The sequence below is a fragment of the Ascaphus truei genome, chromosome 1, assembly GCF_040206685.1.
Source record: "Ascaphus truei isolate aAscTru1 chromosome 1, aAscTru1.hap1, whole genome shotgun sequence".
Classification (NCBI taxonomy): domain Eukaryota; kingdom Metazoa; phylum Chordata; class Amphibia; order Anura; family Ascaphidae; genus Ascaphus; species Ascaphus truei.
In genome coordinates, this window is record NC_134483.1 from 86,589,655 (window position 1) to 86,610,378 (window position 20,724).

Sequence of the window (20,724 nt, forward strand, 5' to 3'; positions counted from 1 at the left end):
TGGTATGACAGTTTATGAAGTTATTAATGCGATAAGTAGACTTAGTGAGTATCAAAGATTTAATAGAGCTAGCATATAGACACATGGAACACCTGCCACTGGCAAATAAGCCTTTTGGAATACGTTGTAATTTAGAATGAGAAGATCTTGAATCGTACAAGCTAGGAGAAAGATAAGATGCTAATATCTTAGCTTTTCTAAAAAAAAAAATTGGTCCACCTTGTATAACTGAGGCAATATCTTTGTCTAATGACAAAGTGCTCCAATGGTTTTGGACAATAGCACAAATATGATATGCCTGTCTGTAAAAGGCAGTTATGAACATAGGACAGTTCTGATCACTATTAGCATACTGTCGTGATCTAACTCTATGCTTAGAAATTCTCGGTTTCTGTTTAATGGGATCAGTCATTAGTTGTGATTGTACAAGAAACGCCTCATTGTCCGAACATAACCTTTTAAGTCTGACAAATTGTGCCTTGGGATGTTTTTGATCAGAGACATAGGATGGCAACTCTGAGCACACAATAGGGAATTTTTAGAATTAATTTTCCTAAAAATATCTGTCTGAATAGTTTTAGTTTTGTCGATGTACAAGGTAACATCTAAATAATTAACATAGTGTATATTGTGCTGATATGTGAAACGTAAATTTAAATCATTCGTATTTCAAGTTGTGAATAAACATAATTAGTGAACTATCATCCCCATCCCACACCATGATAAGATCATCAATATATCTTTTATAGAAAATAATGTGTTTACGAAAAGAATTGGTGTCATGATAAATGTGTTGTAATTCCCATAAACCCATAAATAAATTGACATAAGGTGCAAAAGAAGTACCCATTGCTGTGCCTTTCTCTTATAAATAAAATTGTGCATCAAATAAAAAATAATTGTGAGTAAAAAAGGGATAGACTCCAATAAAAAAAGTGCATTGTGAAATTGGAAGATCAGATAATTCTAAATAGTGCTGAACCACTTAAAGGCCATGTTTGTGTTCTATAATGGAATATAGAGAGGTCACATCTATAGTGACCCATCTATATTGCCTATGCCAATGTACATCCTGCCAAGTGACAATAAGATCTGAAGTATCCCTGATGTAAGAGGGTAAACCAAAGACCAATGGTTGTAGAAAGCTGTCCACATACAACCATCTCCCAAAGTTCCAATACTCGCTACTATGGGCCGACCAGGAGGATCGACCAATGATTTATGGATCTTTGGGAGATGGTGGAATACCGGAATCACGGGATATGGACAGCTCAAAACTTTACATTCCCTCGTGTTCAACACACACAAGAGTTCTCTCAATTCAATGAGCTCATAAAGTTCCTCCAAATACTTGGAGGAAGGATTACCTTTTAAATGTAGATAAGAACTTGTGTCATTAAGCTGTCTGAATGCCTCTCGCTGAATTTGCGTGGTTGACGGAATAACAAGAGCACCACCATTATCGGCATTTTTGAAAACTATACCACTGTTATTCTTTCATTTGTCCAGTTGTTGGATTTCTGAAAAAGTAAGATTGTTAGAAATTCTTTGGGAATAGTTAAAGCCACTGGCCAAAATTCTTAAGTCCAGTTCCACTAGTCTCTCAAAAGTCGTAATAAAGAGTCCTCTATTGGAGTTAGGACAGAAGATGGATTTCAGTCTCAACCCCGAATCCTGATGGCCGAAGAAGGGTTGTGTAAATGTGTTGATTGCTATATCCTGTTCTTCTAAAAGATCATTCACATCGGATAAAGCACATTGATCTCAAAAATTGAAGGGAAATTATGAAATATTAGTGTCTGATACTATTGGACCTGTAGATAAATGTTCTGTCTCCCTCTGTAAATCTCTAGTCGAGGATCATGAAATTTCTGTACCCCTCTTGAAAGAAATATTTTTTTTTAGGGATAATTTACGTGTAATTTTTTTTAAATCAATTATTGTTTGAAAGAGCTGAAAGTCCTATTGTGGAGTGAATCTAGACCTTTGTTAAGTAGTGATAGTTGATCTAACGTTAAATCCATCTGGAAAAGATTAACCACATTATCAGGTAGATTATTTAAGCATATTTCTTCCTCTTGGGTCTTCCTCGCTGTTCCCCATTTCCTCTTGGATCTTTTTGATCTTATCTGTTTTTTTACCCTGTTTGGGAAAAAGTCTGAGCAGTAGATCTTAAATGTTTAGCATAGGAAGTATGGGTAGATTGTCTAAGTATACTGGTAGCCTCTGATCTCATATCTCTCCCATGACTACTGAAATGATCAGAGACTGAATGTGACTGTGAATCAGGGTCAGAGATATCTGAATCGAAACTCCATATGTCTGGTTTTAAGTATGGATTTACTAGGTGTAGTATGATCCCATCTTTTAGTTGAATTTGAAAACTTTTTGTGGATTCTATAGTTTGATGTATCTCTCGCAGAGGGGGGCTTCTGCCAACAGTATATTTGTCCCTTGGCGTAATCAAGGCGGTCTCGCTCGAATTTGGTTTGTTTTTTAGACATAATGTTTTTTTCAATAGTCTCTATATTCTGTAGAAAAGTTTTGTCATTTTTAATAAACTGTTCCATGGTCTCAAAAGGTTTCAATTTATTTTGAAAAGTCTTGATCTCTGTTCCCAAAATAATTTTATCATGGATCTTTTGTTGGATAATAAGTTCCATTACTTTTGTTGGACATTGATCAAGCACCCAATCCTCCTCATACTGTTTATTTGCAAAGCCAAAGGTAGGTATCTTCTTGAGACGTAGACCTCTAGGGATCCTTTTACATTTAATGTAGTTTTCAAGTGTATTAATATCCCACCAAAGCCTAATATCTTGCACCAATAATTTCTCTAGCTTTACTAAATGATTGGTTAAATCTGACACCTCTTCACAAGTAATCTCCTTTTGACACTTATATACGTATATATTATGTGGTAATCTGTGGGGTTTCCCAGAGCTTGTTGGGTATCTGTGTATTCATTAACTATGTGCAGCTGGTCTCCGCTGTTTTGGGGAGGTTAGTGGCCCCTCCCCCCCAAGGTTTAAACTCACCCCTCCTCACTTTCCAAGTTGACAGGTCAGTCTAATTTTGCTGGGTTACGACAGATCCAATGTGATCATTCTTCCTGTAATTATACAGGTAAATAAGAATTTTAACTCAGGGAGTGTTAGGACCTGCTAACGGTCATGCCTTGAAGTTGACTAGCAGGCTTAAGACGCTTTGGTCAAAAGGTTGAACTTAATGACCCTTTTTCAAGAGAATATATAGGTATTGCACTGTGTATTTTTGTCACATTGGAAGTAGCTTTGGGCATCTTTGTTTGTTGTTTGTTGCATTCGTTTAGCCACGCCCACTAGCACTTCTTTTGACACTTATATACACATATATATTATGTTTTAATGTTTGGTGTTTCTCAGAGCTTGTTGGGTATCTGTGTGTTTAATATCCCACCAACGCCTAATAACTTGCACCAATAATTTCGCTAGCTTTACAAAATGATTGGTTAAATCTGACAGCTCATCACAAGTAATCTCCTTATTGTCATCAAACACGTGCAGTTTTCCTTCGCCTTTTGGTGTTATCACCACACTCATTAACAAAAGTCCTATGGTCAGGTTCTTGAATATCAGGTTCTTGAATATCAATCTCATTGTCATACATATTGCATAGGTATAGATCGTTGTTGCTTATTGATAAGAAAAAAAAGTATATATATATATATATATATATCACAATAAAAATAGAAAAACAAATTGCGCTTCTTGGTCTCTACCGGGTAAATTTGGTTATATGTAGCAATTAAGGATGCCAAGTTATTTAAAATCCTTTATGGAATTAATAGATAGTTCTGAATAGTTCTGAGCTACCAGTGATAGTTAATAGCAGTAAAGGATGGGGCTAACCCCCATAGCTAGTGCTCCAGAGCTGTCGGCGTAAAATAGAATCAGTCTTCTTACATGTAAATGATCCCGGTCAGGCTAATAGCCATCCTTTACTATTTGTAGAAATAACTCAATGCCTGTCAGGGTTTGGAAGTGAGTACGGGCAGCTTTCAGCACGTGCTAAATATCGTAGCGTTATTTCCATGAGCTAACATGTACGCGCTAATATGATTTGCATATGAGTAAGCCTAACGTCAGTTAAAATGTATCATTCCATTATTTTTAAGGAAAATGGCAGAACATCGTAGCGCTAAGCACCTTGGGGGGATATGCGTTATGGATATCGAAATGTTTAATGTTATAACGTTATCTTTAAAATGTAATGACCTTCGGGGGATCTACCCCTTACTTCTCAGAGTAACTGTGTTTACTCGCCAAGCCAAGTTTAGTAGGGAGACAGTTATACTATTACAGGCTTGTTAAAGAAAACTCCTTTTTCATTGGCAACATATTTTTTTAAATGATAATTTTCAAATGATGATTGCACAACACATATTTTTGATCACCTCATAATTATCATACACGTGTGACTAGATTGAGAATGTAAACCCTGCCACTGAAAGGGTTGAAATGAAGTGACGGTAAACTATATTGCAGCCTTATACAACATTCATTAGACATGGGGTTCTCCACTTCAGTCCTCTAGATCTACTAACAGGTCATGTTTTCAGGATATCCCTGCTTCAGCACACGTGGCTCAATTAGTGGCCCAGTCTTCAACTGACTATGGTAGCTATTGAGGACTGGAGTTGGCTAACCCTGAACAAGACAATTAAACTCTTTAATTATGATTCTCTTTCTATGAATTGTTTTGAAATTGTGATGCAAATGTTTGCAAATTGTTATATAAATTGTTATATAAAAAACACTAGTTAACGTGGATTTTTTTTACATGCTTTTTTCATATTATTACAAATCTAGACTTTTTTTCATTTAATATTTTACGGTTACTGTTTTCTTATATTGCTAAATCAGAGCACAGAGATGCTGTTTTTGAGTGCAAAACGGTGTTTTGTTTTCAGATTTGCCATTGGGGAAAAAAAAATCACATGAATACAAATGATTTTTTCAAGATTCATTGTGCTGCTGAAGGATATTTCCCACAATGTCATTGCATCTATATCAGTTATCGAAAGTACAGCTTGAAGTTTCATAAATATGCATTTGCTCACAGCTTGTGTACAAATAAAAATAAAGGTTTGCCCAAGGTCCATTAATGCAAGTTCAGTGTCCAACATCGAAACACTAGATTAATAATACGTTTGGGCATCCAGTCCTGGTGATAAAATATTTTAAATTATAATAATGTATGTGCAATGTGTAATTGAAGTGACATTATCTTTCTTCCATACTGTATAGCCTGTCCGAGACATGTGAATGTGCTCAAGTGAAATGTTTATTTCCTTTTATTTGCCAAATAGAGGGCCAATTTACCCCCTTAATATTGAAATTAGAGGGCATTATTTAAATGATGATTGGTACATAATTAGATTGTAAGCTCCTCGGAGCATGGACTCCTCTCCCTAAATGTTACGTTTGTCTGAAGCACTTATTCCCATGACCTGTTATTTATATAATATTATGTGTTATTTATATGATTACCACGTGTATTACAACTGTGAAGCGCTATGTACATTAATGGCGCTATATAAATAAAGACATACAATACAATACATAACATGAAGACTAAGGGCTTATATATATATATACCCCCCACCCTCCCTCCCCTCCCAACTGCAAACCTTGAGAAAACAATACCAGATTTATTAAGAGGGAGAGGGGGAATTGTCTTGTTTCAATATGATGTTTATTTTTTCCTTTAGAATTTTTGGGGACATAGTTCTGCATTAGTTTTTACTGCCTGGTAACTTCCCCTAAAACTGCATATAAATGGACATATATATGCATGCAAATATATAAACATACTCTTCTATCTGTTGTCATTTCTGACATAGGTAATGGTGTCAACGACCTGTTTTATTTGCAATAGTATCCATATTGGCAATACCAATATGAATATGTTATTGTTGTATTACCTGGGCATTATTTTTCCCTTGTAAAGTATCTCAAAGCACAGTTTTATGCAAAGAAAACCCTCGCACCTATTTACTATAGAGCTGTACACACATTGTAATCCAATGCCAATATCAGTATGAATAAACAATTAGGAACATCAGAGCCTGTGTGGTTCCCATGTGCTATGCAAGGGGTCTCCAGCCTGTGTCCCCCCTGTGCACAGAGTTTGGGGTAAAAGAGGGTCTCCCAGCAGTTGGGAGATGTGGTGTAAACGCAATATTCACCCAAGCTTCATTACCACCTCTTAATGAGACCCCTTTACTCCGTGACGTGCAACCGCTCCATCTCATTAAGGAAATCGCTCTTCAATGCTGATTATTTTATTTGCAGCCATAATTATATTTCTTTCGGCTAAATCACGGTTTAATGGAGCCCACATGGAGGGCAGCAGTACTAATTAGAGCAGGAGATGCAGTGGCGGGAGCTGGCAAGCTGGCGGCCAGAGGAGGAGGCACCTGATGCAGGGTGAGGAGGAGAAGACCACAAAGCCACCGCTCCCCAGGCAGCAGCAGCAGCAGCAGCAGCAGCAGAACGTGGGGGAGCCTGAGCTATAGCAGAATAGAACAAAACATAGGGAGGGCGGGGTGGGGGGGTGGGGGGGGGGATCAAGCACAACAACTTATTACTTCTAATTCCCCAACTGTCACCAAATCACCTGCACGAAACAAGAATCTAATTTGTTAAGCTGGCATTTCTGCAGATGGAAGATCGATTTTCTCTTTAGATTTCTCTAATTGAGTGAATATAGACGCCCCTGAGTTAGCTGCACTTGGGCCAGAGGAAGAATAAAAAGTCACCCCCTCCCCCCCCTCCTCCAAAAAAAAAACCCAACAAAAAAACATCCCCTTTGTTTAAAGAAATAAGCCCTTGGAATCTTCATCATCATCATAAACACACACACACATATCCATCCTTGCTACTAATAATAATACTTAGAATAATACTAATAATAAATAAAAGAGGAAAGGTCCCTGGTTGAGTGGCAGTCATATTTCTGGGACTAGCTGGTTTTTAAAGAGTGCGGGTAAGCCTGGAATAGAATCCTGGCTGCTCCTCCAGAGAGAAGGGGAAGGCTGCTCTCTGAAATTGCTTACAGAATTACATTTGTTTTTCTTCTGATTTTATTAAAAGTCACTCCTCATCTCCAGAACGCGTGAAAAGATCTACTTTCCACTCAGATACACCACATTAACTTGTTGGAGGAGAATTTGTTTGTTTGTCTATTGTATTTATTTGCTGGATAAGATTGATGCAGTCTTATTAGCGCTATATCTAGGTCTGGAGAGTGATAAGGTTGAGATGTTTCCTCTTTATTCCAATTACTATACTTGTCACCAAACTGAATAACTGATACACGATTATTTATCTTGTGTAAATAGAAATCAGGAAAGCAACGAACTTAAGAACATGTTCAAAGGAAATATGCATGTGTCTTATTATATTCTATGTACAGTATGTAATTGGTGAGATGAAAGTGCTGGGTAAGGAGATCAGACAAGAAGGGAACAATCATTCTTGGATGTGAATACGTTTTGTGATTTGCAAAAGTGCATTAGTCTCCGCTGCTAAACCAAAAAATGACAGCTTATTCTGTATTGTGTTTTTTTTTTCTATAAATGTAATGGTTTATGATAATAAGCAGAATACATCCTGAAAGAACATATACCACCTATCTTTGCTTACGAAGCTCAGCAATGTTAGTATTTTCTTACCATTTTACATCACCTTAAAAATTAAACAATAAACACACGTGTATGTGTGTGTGTGCGTGTGTGTGTGTGTGTGTGTGTGTGTGTGTGTGTGTGTTTATTGTTTGATTTTTGTGTATTGTGTATTGTGTGTTTATATGTGTATTGAGTGTGTGTGTTTCTGTGTATGTACATATATATGTATATATATACATCTGCATCCCAACACATGCGTATGTCTAAACATATAACTATATATGCCTATAACATGCACACATATATAGTGTGAAGAGATTGGGGTGCACACTTAACTACTATAGAGGGGGCTGCTATCTAAGTACCTGCAAGGTACTGTGCAAAAATAAAAAAGAGATATGCACACCATAAATATGCAACAAAATATATATTTTTGCATATTCATGGTGTGCCTATCATATATATTATATATAATGGAAGCAGGCACTCCAGGATTTAGACAAAATAAATAAAGTTTATTGCAAAACTATCAACGTTTCGTCTTTCTACGGGACACTCGAAACGTTGACAGTTTTGTAATGAACTTTATTAATTTTTCTAAATCCCGGAGTGCCTGCTTCCATCTTTTATATAGATATATTTAGGTAGATAGAGATAAGTGTCCTTAGGGGGGATAGATCTCATGGTGTTGAGATAGAGTTGAGGGGTAAAACATCTCTGTGTTACAGAAGAGACAGCTCGTCATATTTGTAATGGAAGTTATATGAAATAAGACAGCCTTTCAACTCATAGGAACCGAATTGCTGCTGACGGTTTCTGCACCCAGTCCTCCCCCAAAGACCCCAGCAGCGGTGTGAGTGTGGGCCAGGAACGGAGTGTGAGGAGGAAGCAGAGGCTTTAATGAGATCTGAAAGGACAATTGACAGTATATATAACGTACAGGTATAGAGTCAGACCCAGATTGCTCATAGAAAAAATACATATATATTACTACATACACAGAATCAGGCATAACATGAAAAAGGTTAATGCCATATAGGAAATATAATACAGGTGCATTTCTGTATATGCATATAGTATTGTGTACTACTTAAAAAAAAAAGTATATATATATATATCTTACATACAGTGTGCTAATAATGACCATACATTGTTACTTGGCAGTCGATCCTTGTCTTTAAAACTGTTTCTGATATTGAAGGGTAAATTATTATTTTTTGCAAACTTCACTGTAGACTGCAGGAAAAGATATATAGTGAGATCTGTCATTTGTATTTAGAGTACACACATCAGCAAAAGCAAACAGGGTCTCCCAGCCTCTGATTTGTTTTCTGTAAGCAAATAACACAAAAAAAGCATGAGAGTCATTTAAAACGAATTACAATTGATTATTGTCATCAGGAAAGAAAATAGGAAAATGTAAGATCTTTAATTATTACGGGAGGGCCTCGTTAAAATGAACAATTCAGCATATGAGGGCTGCGATGTGAATAATTATTTCCTATATTTCATCTTCCTGAAAACACAGCGATAGAGACACTGTTGTGGCAGTTATTCAGCTCCCATAATCTCCTCAAAAAGAGATATCTGATGCTGACATTGAATAAAGTTTTGCAAGAACTAATATGTAGAAATAAATGGATCTTTAACATATCCCACTACCATATATACAATATATAAATATATGGTAGGGGGATATGTTAAAGATCCATTATATATGTGTGTGTGTGTGTGTGTGTGTGTGTGTGTATTACATACACAAATGCACACCACAAACATAAATAGAGAAAGAACAGTAAGGTACACTATTAGCCTATATGCACATGTATACAGTATATATATATATATATAGAGAGAGAGAGAGAGAGAGAGAGAGAGAGAGAGAGAGAGAGAGAGAGAGAGAGAGAGAGAGAGAGAGAGAGAGAGAGAGAGAGAGAGAGAGAGAGAGAGAGAGAGAGAGAGAGAGAGAGAGAGAGAGAGAGAGAGAGAGAGAGAGAGAGAGAGAGAGAGAGAGAGAGAGAGAGAGAGAGTACAATGGTGTACAATATATATATATATAATATAAAACATTACACAATGTTATTTAATTACAGGCACACACGCACACAACACACACACACGCACACACACACATGTATCATTGCTACCAGTTAGTCCCGTGGCTGTGTGAGCCATTCGTTTTTAACCCGTTCAGAGCAAGTGATCCCGCTTTCAGCGGCGAATAGGTTAATATACTAGCCCTGGAAATCCAGGTAATATTTCTCCCAGCCCCATTCAGCAGATACAAAAACCCTCGCCGTGTCTCAGTCATTCTCAGGGTCAAAGCATGAGGGAAATTGATTTATTTCCATTTGAAACATTATATGTGCTTAGTTTAAAAAAAAAAAAAAAAAAAATGTCCAAAAAGAAAAAGAAAGAGGAAAAAGAAAAGAAAAATCAGCTTTCCTTGAGCCAGGTCCCTGGCAGATACTCTTGTACAAAATTCAATCTCTATCTTTATGAGAAGTAAACTGTGTAAATAAATTGTATTAGGGCCGACCAATATATTCTCAGGTAGTTCCCTTTGTTCCAGTTCTACATGTGTGTAACAATCTAAAACCTATTTATCGAGGAAAAATCACTGGATCCGTCATAGTAAATCCTTTTATTTTGCTTTGAAGTGATTTTTTGAGGACATTTCTGCCATTCTAAACATTTGGGGCCATTGTATTGAAGCTTTTTTTCTTTTTTTTTTTTTTCTTGTTAAGAGATTCAACTTGTATGATCATGTGGGAAATACCTTAACTGGTACAAGAAATATACTTGACTGGTACTGGCGTTATTTGTGGAGTTAATGTCAAGTGCTGAATAAAACGATTTGGAAATGACACATAAGCCTCGTGTTGTACACATAATATTGGGAGAATCAAAGCTACCACACAACAAGTAAATAAGAACAAAACAGAAAACAAATAAATACGTTCATGTGTAACAAAAACTTCATGTGGACACCGTTTGCCTGTCTTGTGCTATCTCAGCTCCATCCCTTTGCCAGCGCCTTCTTCCCAGGAATCCCGCTTCTTATCGCTTATTATTAGCGCCTGGGGTTTCAGGTCTCTGAAGAAATGATTTAGTTTGTTTATACTACTATAAAAATCAAGAGCAATAGAAAAGTCATGAAATGAAGCGCGCTATCAATCACAGGGCAGCATTGTTATTCAGCAGCAACTAACAGAGATTGATAATCCTTTGATTTCTCCCTATTGTTATCACTCTGATATGCCTTCACATGTAAGTATTACACAATTATTTATCGACAAGAGAACACACACGCACACAGTGTGTATATATATATATATATATATATATATATATATATATATATATATACAAGTATATATATATATATATATATATATATATATATATATATATATATATATATATATATATATATAGTCTCTCTCTCTCCCTCTCGTTTTATATATATATATATATATATATATATAAATATCTCGTTATTTATATATATATACACACACCCATACGTATATTCAGTTGTACGTTTGCCTGTTTGTTCAATTATTCAACATTTACATATAACATACTGCATGAAATATATATATATATATATATATATATATATATATATATATATATATATATATATATATATTTCATGTGTGTGTTTGTGTGTGTGTATATATATATATATACTAAATACTCTGAGCATTGCAGTAATTTTCCGATTGTTTAGAGAAAATGTTACTCTAATCTTTTTTTTTTCACAAACAAATCCCATTTGAAATACTAAGTGTGAGCCGTCTAACATAATGCATGTGTCTTGCTACCTCTCAGCTTCTATTGCACAAGCAATTATTTTGCTTACTCCACTGGGGTGATAGCATTGCACAGCTAGGAAATAATAATAACAACCCCCATGCAAAATAAGGGGTTTTGTCAGCAACAACCAAAAATCCACCAAGGACTTTACTTCTTTCAAAGGGCAACAACCCTACAACACAAAGGCTGTGGTTCTGAGCGTGTGAATGGAGCTGGGACGGGTCCATTCCCCACTGTCCCTGTGCCTGATCTCCTCCTGCTTTAGTCCGGCCGCAAATTCTGGGTTCTGCCCTTATTGTCTCTCAATGATCCAGGTCTCCTTTACTTATATAAAATAACGCCGCCAATGTATATCACTTAGGGCACCACCATCTCGTGTCACAGCACCTGGAGATCATGTCTAGGTGTCAGGGACCTCTGGAGCAGCCACCGTCCCTCTAACAGGGCACAGGATGTGAGGCTGGAACCCAGCAGAAGAGGCATAGAAAGGGGAGAAAACTGCCCAGATTTCGCTTCTGCCGCCTCCTTTGTCCCTCTGTTCATCTCCTGTCGAAAGAGACAACTGTACAAGAGAGTACCAAAAAGAAATCAGTCTTGCATCTGCTCCGAGCATCTCCAATGTTTTGTGCTAGTAAATTGGGTGGTGAACAGGAAAAAAAAAAAAAGCCATTTATTCTGTATTATTTACCTCTGTCTTCGTGCTGCACCCCTTATGCTGCTGCTTTATACTTTCTACTAAATGAATAATCTTAATTGTATCACTTTGGGATTAAAAATCAATGTTAATCAAGAGGAGAGTGGTAAATATCAGTTTTCATTGTGCTCCACTGCTTAGTATTTTTTTTTCTTCTTCTTGTTGTGCAAATAAAAGGATAGACAAGAAAAATCAAGTCAAATAACTTGAAAAGGCCATTCTGCTCTGCTCCAAATACAATTGAAACGGATTGTTTGGGAAGCAGATCAGAAATGGTACAGAATTTTGCACTTAATTTCCTCAGTTATCATTTACAATAAGGACCTCTCGGCTTGACAGCCAAGTCTAAACAGTAGTAAATTAGTACAAATTTATACTGATTTTACTCTAATAATCGTAATAAAAGCTTATAGATTTGGCACTAATTACATAAATGCCTAATGATCTTGAAAATTACTCTGGTTAGAAATATATTACTAATCTAAACTTTGTTGTTGGCTGGCTTTGAAAAATCAGAGCATTAGAAATGGTTCGCTTCACTTGTGCAAAGCACTTGAAATTGTTCTCTAGTCTTTTAACATATTCAGATGAAAATAAAAAGGCATTTAACTTTATTTACTGCACGAAATTGAGTTTGTATACGTAAGATGTACTTAAAATCGGTGATGTTACATCTTGGAAAGTGTTCAATTACAACTATTAAGCCTTCAAAGAAAACCTCAGACATTAAGCATGACCAAGTTGCAATCTGACCAACGTAGCCCGACACCTTATTAATACAATTTGTTTTGGATTCAAATTGCCTTCCTTGGATAATGTGTGGATGTCACAAGATGTTCAATGGGATTTGTTTATCTAAATCTGCACCAGCAGCCTAAACAATTTAAAGGGAATTAAAATAATAATGCAAATAATAATATTTATCATGCAGTGGAATAACACTAAAATAAAATGAAAAATACCCGTAGCCATGGAAAACAATATCATGTAATGCAACACGTAAGAAAACAAAGGGGGTAATATTTACTTTGTTATGATTAGTTATGTAGCTATTGCGTCTTGTTATGGTGGCTGTAAATCAGAGTTTGCTATAGCTGTTACAGTGAACTGTATGGGACAAGCTGAAAGCATGAGCGAATTTGCCCCTGTGATTGCATGATGGTAACCCAAACACAGAGTGCCTCATTGCAGCCAGACTCTTACGTTTTGTAAGGAGTTCTGAATATGACATGTGGCAGTTTTAGCCATGAGAAACAGAGCATGAACACAAATATTAAATACAAACAGGATCCCCACTACAAACCAATACAAGTTATTGAATGGGTGTGCCTGTATCATCTCAGACATTAGAACCCATTTAAATAGCGGGCAATTGGTACACTAAATCTCCCCTATCACCAACAGTGCATTTAACACTGCAAACCTCCCAGTATTTTTCTCACACTGTTAATTCTATTATGTGAAAACAACAACAACAACACATAGTTGTATGAAATGATACCTTTATTAGCTATCTGATATCTAAGCCCCACCACCCCCGGCATGCAATTGACTATAATAATTGGTTCTGTTAATTTCGAGTATTCACTCTGCCTACCATCAACTAATCATGCAATGGGATCACCTTGCAGTAGATGACTGGTGATGATTTCAGGCATTATAGGATGGATTGTGACATTGGAAAGAGAGCAGGGAGATGTGGCATTGGTAGAAGTGACAGGGAGTGAGAGAGCAGCCGGGCTGGGGGTGCTGAGAGCCCCCATGCACTCACACTCTGAGCAGCAGCAGCAGCAGCAACAGGACAGGCAGAGGCACAGGGAGCTGAGCCCCTGACATTTGCAGCTCGCTCTGTGATTGGTCAGAGCTGCCAGCCGCTCAGCGGCTCACCCAAGCGCTAAGCACCTCCCCGCCTCTCAAAAGGACATTATAATGCAAGGGACCCCCCTTTTTAAGCACAAACCGAATTTTCTTTCATTTAGCTTATCTATATCTATCTATCTATTTTATTATTTTTTTTTTATTTTAAAATCGTTAAACAGCCGGCAGGATTTGGGGGGGACAGGCTTTCGCCCTGGAGCGGTACGCGATGCTGTCTCACGCCGACCTCCTGGACGCCCGGCTCGGTGAGTCTGTGCCACCCCTCTCCCCTCCCAGGAAACCGCCAATTTGTGCCTGATTTCGCCTTAATCCGATCTAAATGGGCTAATTCCTTCTAAAGTAATTGTGCAGTATTCCACTTTAATTTGATTTAACTGGAGTCTTATAATACATGTAATCTGCAGATGCAAGGAACCTGGATATAATTATCATTCCCTATAAATAATTATTTCGTTTAGGGTTTTTTTTTTGGTTGTTTTTTCCCCCCCTTTGAAGTTACTTTGTTTCCTATTACTTTGCTTTTTTCTAATTTTTTTTTTTACTTTTTCTCTATTGACTTAGAAAGGGCAGTTTGCGTTTGTCTGATGGGTAGTATACATAAAAACGATTTCAGATGGAGTAGTTTGCCAGGTTTTTCCTATCCCGTTGACTGATTGGGAAAGTTAGTTTTTAAGATTGTTGAGTTTTCAGGCTGGGGTGGAAAATGTGTTTGCAAAGAGCGTTTCTCCTGATGCCAATGGCTTGCAGGCTCTTCACTGAACTCTTTGTGTGTGATGGAAAGTTGGGTCCTTTGAGTGTGGATGTGGAGCTCGGATAGGCAAGAGATGCTTGGTATAGTGGATGCCTGAGGCAAGGGTGCAGGTGCCCTAGCACAAGGTTACGATGTACAGGGTACCCGAGATGCAATGCCACCCAGACATGTTTTATTGTATGGCGGAGAGGACCAATTGGCGATTCCAAGGAGAAGGTGAGGTGCCCTGTATAGGTTGAGGTTTGGGACAAAGATACTGGGGAATTGGATGAAGATGATAAGATGCTTAGGCTGGATAGTGAAAAATGCTGAAAGGATAAGTTGCCCGTGTAGTAGGGAAGAGTGAAGGGTATAATAGTCTTGGACTATTTAATAAGGTAGTCATGCAGTAGGTGAGGTGCCCATTCTAGAGAATTGTATTGCTAGTTAACTGGGTAATATGCCTGCACAGATCGTGAATTGTACCTGCTGGGGTATGATGGACCTGGGCACATGGATAAGAAGCTTTAATAGTGGGTCAGACCCCTGGCACGGTATAATGTATAAGGTAGCACTGCAGTAGCCCTGGTTATAGGATGAGGCCCCATATCCCAGCTCACAGCTGAATCCCTCCTTTGCAGGTATGAAGGACGCTGCTGAGCTGCTGGGGCACCGGGAGGCGGTGAAGTGCCGCATGGGGGTGGGAGGCTCAGACTCGGTGCACCCGGGAGATCTGGCCCCCAACGCGGACCAAGTGGAAGGCACCACCATGCTTCCCGGCGAGGACATCACCAACGTGGGCTCCAACCAGTCTTCACTGGCCGTCACCTCCAAAGACCCAGATAAGCAGCAGCAGAATTCCAACCAGACGGGTCAGCAGCAGAACCAGAGCCAGCAGAAGCAGAAGAGACACCGGACCCGCTTCACCCCGGCGCAGCTCAACGAACTGGAAAGGAGCTTCGCGAAGACCCACTACCCAGACATCTTCATGAGGGAAGAGCTGGCACTGAGGATCGGCCTGACAGAGTCCAGAGTCCAGGTAAGGGTGACACAACCTGCAAGGTGTCTCTTACACAGCACTATCCATGACAGCCTCCCATTCCCATACTTTACTTCCTACCCCGAAGAACCGCCCAGACCCACAGGCTTAATAACTTTGTGTACTTATTGTCCAAAGTGTCCTGTTATCAGAAATAGGGGTGAATGTTTGTTCCCTAACATAGAAATGCGTTTTTTTAGAAGAGAAAGAATATAGAATAACAATACAGAACAACATATCCAAACTGCAATGATGCAAAAACAGCTGCTTAAAAACGAGCAAACTGTGTGTTAGGAGATTAACATCTGAAGCACCAAATGAAATATCAAAATCTAAAATCTATACCAGCAATGTCAAAATAAAGAGATATTTGTTCAATTTGAAAGTAGCGGAACACAGAATAAACAGGAATGTGTATAATTAATAGAATAAACCTAAATAAACCTTTCATACGTTATTTCACATAATTAGTCGTTTTATTGATTTTACCCTATGATTCATATGAACATTTGTTTCAGTATGTTTGTTATCGTGTGTCCAAAAATGTGGTTAGGCTATGCCAGCAGCATATGAAAAAACTGAATACATAGCTTCAATATATATATATATATATATATATATATATATATATATATATATATATATATATATATATATATATATATATATTGAAGCTATGTATTATATATACACATATACATATATATCTAAATCCAATACAAATATATGTTGTTTTTCTTTTACGTTTGTTAGTACTGATGAATTTGCCTAAAATTGTGGGCTGCATGAGACACAGCGAGCTATCCGTGGTACTGAAAATCCGTCAACAGGGACAATTCCTTCCTCCAAAATCATCTAATTTTCCATTTACATGACATCTGCACAAACGCAGGGTCCTTCATTCAAAAACTTCTAATAATTTCCCGCAATTCTGATTCCGAATCATTCTGCTTAAAAAAAAATATATATACAACGAAAAAGCATTTAATTTAATTTACTGCTGAAATCACAGCACTGAAAACCTATTCAGAAATCCTTGCATACATTTCAAACCTATGCGTTTTCTGGCAACAATAAAGGAGGAACATTTGTGTCTACAGGGGCTTTTTAAACTTGGGGATTTAATTATATTGTTGAATCGTGGGAAGTGGCTGATCAAATATCTTAACAAGACACGTTTTAAATATCAATGAACGCAACTTAAAATACTTACACTGACAGTCACAATGCATTTATTTTGAAACAAAAACAATATTTATTTTAGGTTTATTGGACCTAATTATGGGTTGCACTGCATATTTTACATTTGTTTTCATTTTTTAAGGCGTAGAACATCCATATCTTTCATTTTTAATATAAAACGTCAACTTGTACCATGGAACAAATAGCCTTATTTAAAAAATAACACTTTTCCCAAATGCCTATAATCATACTTAAAATAAAAGCACGCTCATTTAATGTAACAATAAATATAAAGCGAACATATTAACTGTATATTTCTGTAAAAAATAATAATAGTGCTGCTACAGAAACGTATTTTGCAATAATGTTCTATAGTTAGAAAAGTAATCAGTAAAACATCACTGTGGTAATTACATTTCTAAATGATTAAACCCGTCTAATCTAAAAATCTGGTAAATATATTTACTTCACTATGTAGTGTATAATTTACTTCTTTACAAAATGTACATTAAATAGTAATTGCTTCATGTTTTTATGAGTACTTTATATATTTCATATAATTGAGCAGATTGTCTGACACTTCCTGCAGTCTGCCAGGGATTTGGGGTGAATAAGAAATTATTTTAACAGTTCGTTTTCTTTTACTGTAGCTTCTATAAGAGACGATTCTGCGCGCTTTGAGAAATGATCCACTGTTATTAGATTTAGGTAATATACCATGCTCACATTAAAAATAATAATACAGAGATTTATACCATAATCAGACCAATTCAGTGCCTGCCAGGGTCTGCTTTGCCAGCTATAAAACCATTCCTTTTATAGCACACCATTATTAGAAACCAATTTCAGAATTATTTATAACCCGGGATGGCTTATTAAGCAGCAATGCGAGAATCATGCAAATTATGCGATCAAATGCAATATAATAAGCATAATCATTAGTCTCTAGCACGGATTAATTAACTTTCGATATTATATTTACATTAAAAACAAATCAGTGGAATAACTTCAGCACAGTGTGTGTGTGTGTGTGTGTGTGTGTGTGTGTGTGTGTGTGTGTGTGTGTGTGTGTGTGTGTGTGTGTGTGTGTGTGTGTGTGTGTGTGTGTGTGTGTGTGTGTGTGTGTGTGTGTGTGTGTGTGTGTGTGTGTGTGTGTGTGATGTAGCCTAAGTCACCATGTCCTATGAAATGGTCCTGTCAGCTGCCACATCTTAATAGGGGAGCAAGCTGAGAATATTTTCTAGTTTTCTAATGGAATGAGAAATTGCATTTTCTTCCTCTCCCAGCACTATTAACGTGTAATGAATTCGGCCCAGAGTTCACGGCTGGCTGATCGAAATGAACCTGAGATCCGAGCTTTAATACAACTCTCCAGATTTCCTACCAAATCTTCACATTAATCATCTCCAAGTAGGATTCCAATGAGATCTTCATAAAGGTTGTCTCCTGGAGGAAAGGGAAGCAGCACCCCTTCCTCTCCCTCACTTTCTTTCTAACCCATTTACAGCTGAGAAATTAAACGGGTAATATATTCTCCCATGCCTTTACGGTATGTCTATATTATGACAATATGAGTTGATTTTTCGACCCTGTCTCTGGGGTGTATTACACTTCCACTAATAATACTTTCTTAACACCCAGCGAAAAGTTGCCAGGCAAAGGCAATGCAAAGTTGTGCTAATATAATGAGTGATTTTAAGTGTATTATATTAGGGGCATTATTCCTATCCCTGTCCCATGCTTGTGAAGCAGTTGGGTATTTAAGCTTGAAATGCTCATGTTATAACCATTTGCACTGATGCTAAGAGCTGCTGCAATCAAACCTGATGGATGTTCTTTAAAGGGCTGCTAAACCATGAAACATAAAACGATATTTCGTCTTCGCAATTTAACTAGTAGCTCTCAAACATAATGGAACAAGTTTCTCGATTATTCATGTAATGTTTACATCTTTAATAGCTCGTAGTTGTCTCTAATGGTTGGCAATAATTCTTTCTATAGTCTCTTCAATATACAGTATGTCATTAAACAATACGAGCAAGAGTTGGAAGCCAAAATCAGGCTACATTTTCTATTTCAACATTAATACTCAAAGCTGTCCATGCAGTATTAAGCTATCCCTTTACATTGAGGGGCAGGATACTGTTAATTCCAGTGTTTTCAATACATTTCATAATTGGGACTCTGCCAATTTAATACTAAGGCCCCCTATAAAATTTTTTTTTGAGGAGGGCTGTTCCAATTTTTTCTTATTTACAATTATGTGTCAATTCAATTAGCTAATGTCTACATTTACTAAAATGTTGACAATGCTGAATAAGGATTCCAAATAAAATATCCTTTAATGTCTCTTTTTTTCGTTTGGTTATGATGTGATTTGGAAGGTATTTCGGTCATACAATTTCCAGGTAAAGCTGTTGGGGCATTTTCAGGGGTGAGTTAAAAAAAAACAAAAAAAGAAAAGGATCATTCACAGTGTTAAATGCTCATCTGACCATACATGTCAAAGCTGTGAGTGACAGCAGCCATCCTCCTGAGCAGAGGTCACACAGCATGCGGTGCGGGGCCTAATGGCACCGAAGGTGTTAAACACCCCAGCTCAGGTACAGTGAGCTCATTTTTTAGATGTAATAACTACGTAAGGTGTCTACAAATCTATATATGTGTGTATAAATACTGTATATTTCTTTTAGTTATAATTTTTTTTCTTTATATATATATATATATATATATATATATATATATATATATATATATATATATATATATATATATATATAAAGAAAAAAAATTATAACTAAAAGAAATATACAGTATTTATTTCTGGTCCTTAACACTTTCCTTTCTGCGATAAGTGCACGATGTTGTATCATGTCCCAAAATAATAAGTTATGTTTCACAATTGCTGCAAATGCTATTAATGGTATTTTAACATCGAATACGTTAAGTAATTATGTCCTGCAGCCTAACTTTTTATACAAATGCATTAATGTCATATTGAACGTCGTGAAAATGTAATTAGTATAATACATATATTGTTGTACTTCGTAATATCATTTCCTTAGAGTCTGTCTTCAACAGATAATAATTTTAAAATGACGAACATAATGGCAAAAAAATACAAAAATAGTGTCATTTACCCCACTGTGGTTTTTAAAAAAAAACCTATATCGTGAATTTACACATACACTGTCGGTGTAAACGAGTGGGTAAATTAAAATGAGACTGAAATATTTAGGTGACTGCTGCTAAAAAAATTATTGTGAAGCGAAAGAAACGTTGAAGAATATACGATTTGGATTTTTTTTAATGATAATCATGGACACACACACACACACACACACACACACACACACACACACACACACACACACACACACACACACACACACACACACACACACACACACACACACACACACACACACACACACACACACACACACACACACACACACACACACACACACACACACACAATAACCAGCACTTACAGGGCTCGCAAAAAGTGAAAAAGTTTACTTCAAGAAAATCACCGTTTGGATCCTGCACAGAGGACCTTCCTCAAGATAGCAAGATAGTATTTAATAATAAATCCACATGAATGTTTATAACCTGAAAAAAATAAAATAAACTTTCATTCAGTTATAGATTTTTTTTTTTTTGCAACAGTTACACTTCTCATATCGCCCGATTTATGATTTTGGGTG

The 20,724-nt window shown here is 36.9% G+C and overlaps 1 protein-coding gene across 1 annotated transcript in view; it reads left to right on the forward strand.

Annotated features, from left to right (window-relative positions):
• The first annotated feature begins 14,183 nt into the window (after positions 1 to 14,183).
• The window catches only part of OTP (orthopedia homeobox), an 11,868-nt gene continuing 5,327 nt past the window's right edge, over positions 14,184 to 20,724 (forward strand). The window contains exons 1-2 of the mRNA XM_075576151.1: positions 14,184 to 14,308; positions 15,435 to 15,832. Coding sequence (XP_075432266.1) covers positions 14,272 to 14,308; positions 15,435 to 15,832 — 435 coding nt within the window. The 5' untranslated portion in view covers positions 14,184 to 14,271. The remainder of the gene's footprint in view (positions 14,309 to 15,434; positions 15,833 to 20,724) is intronic.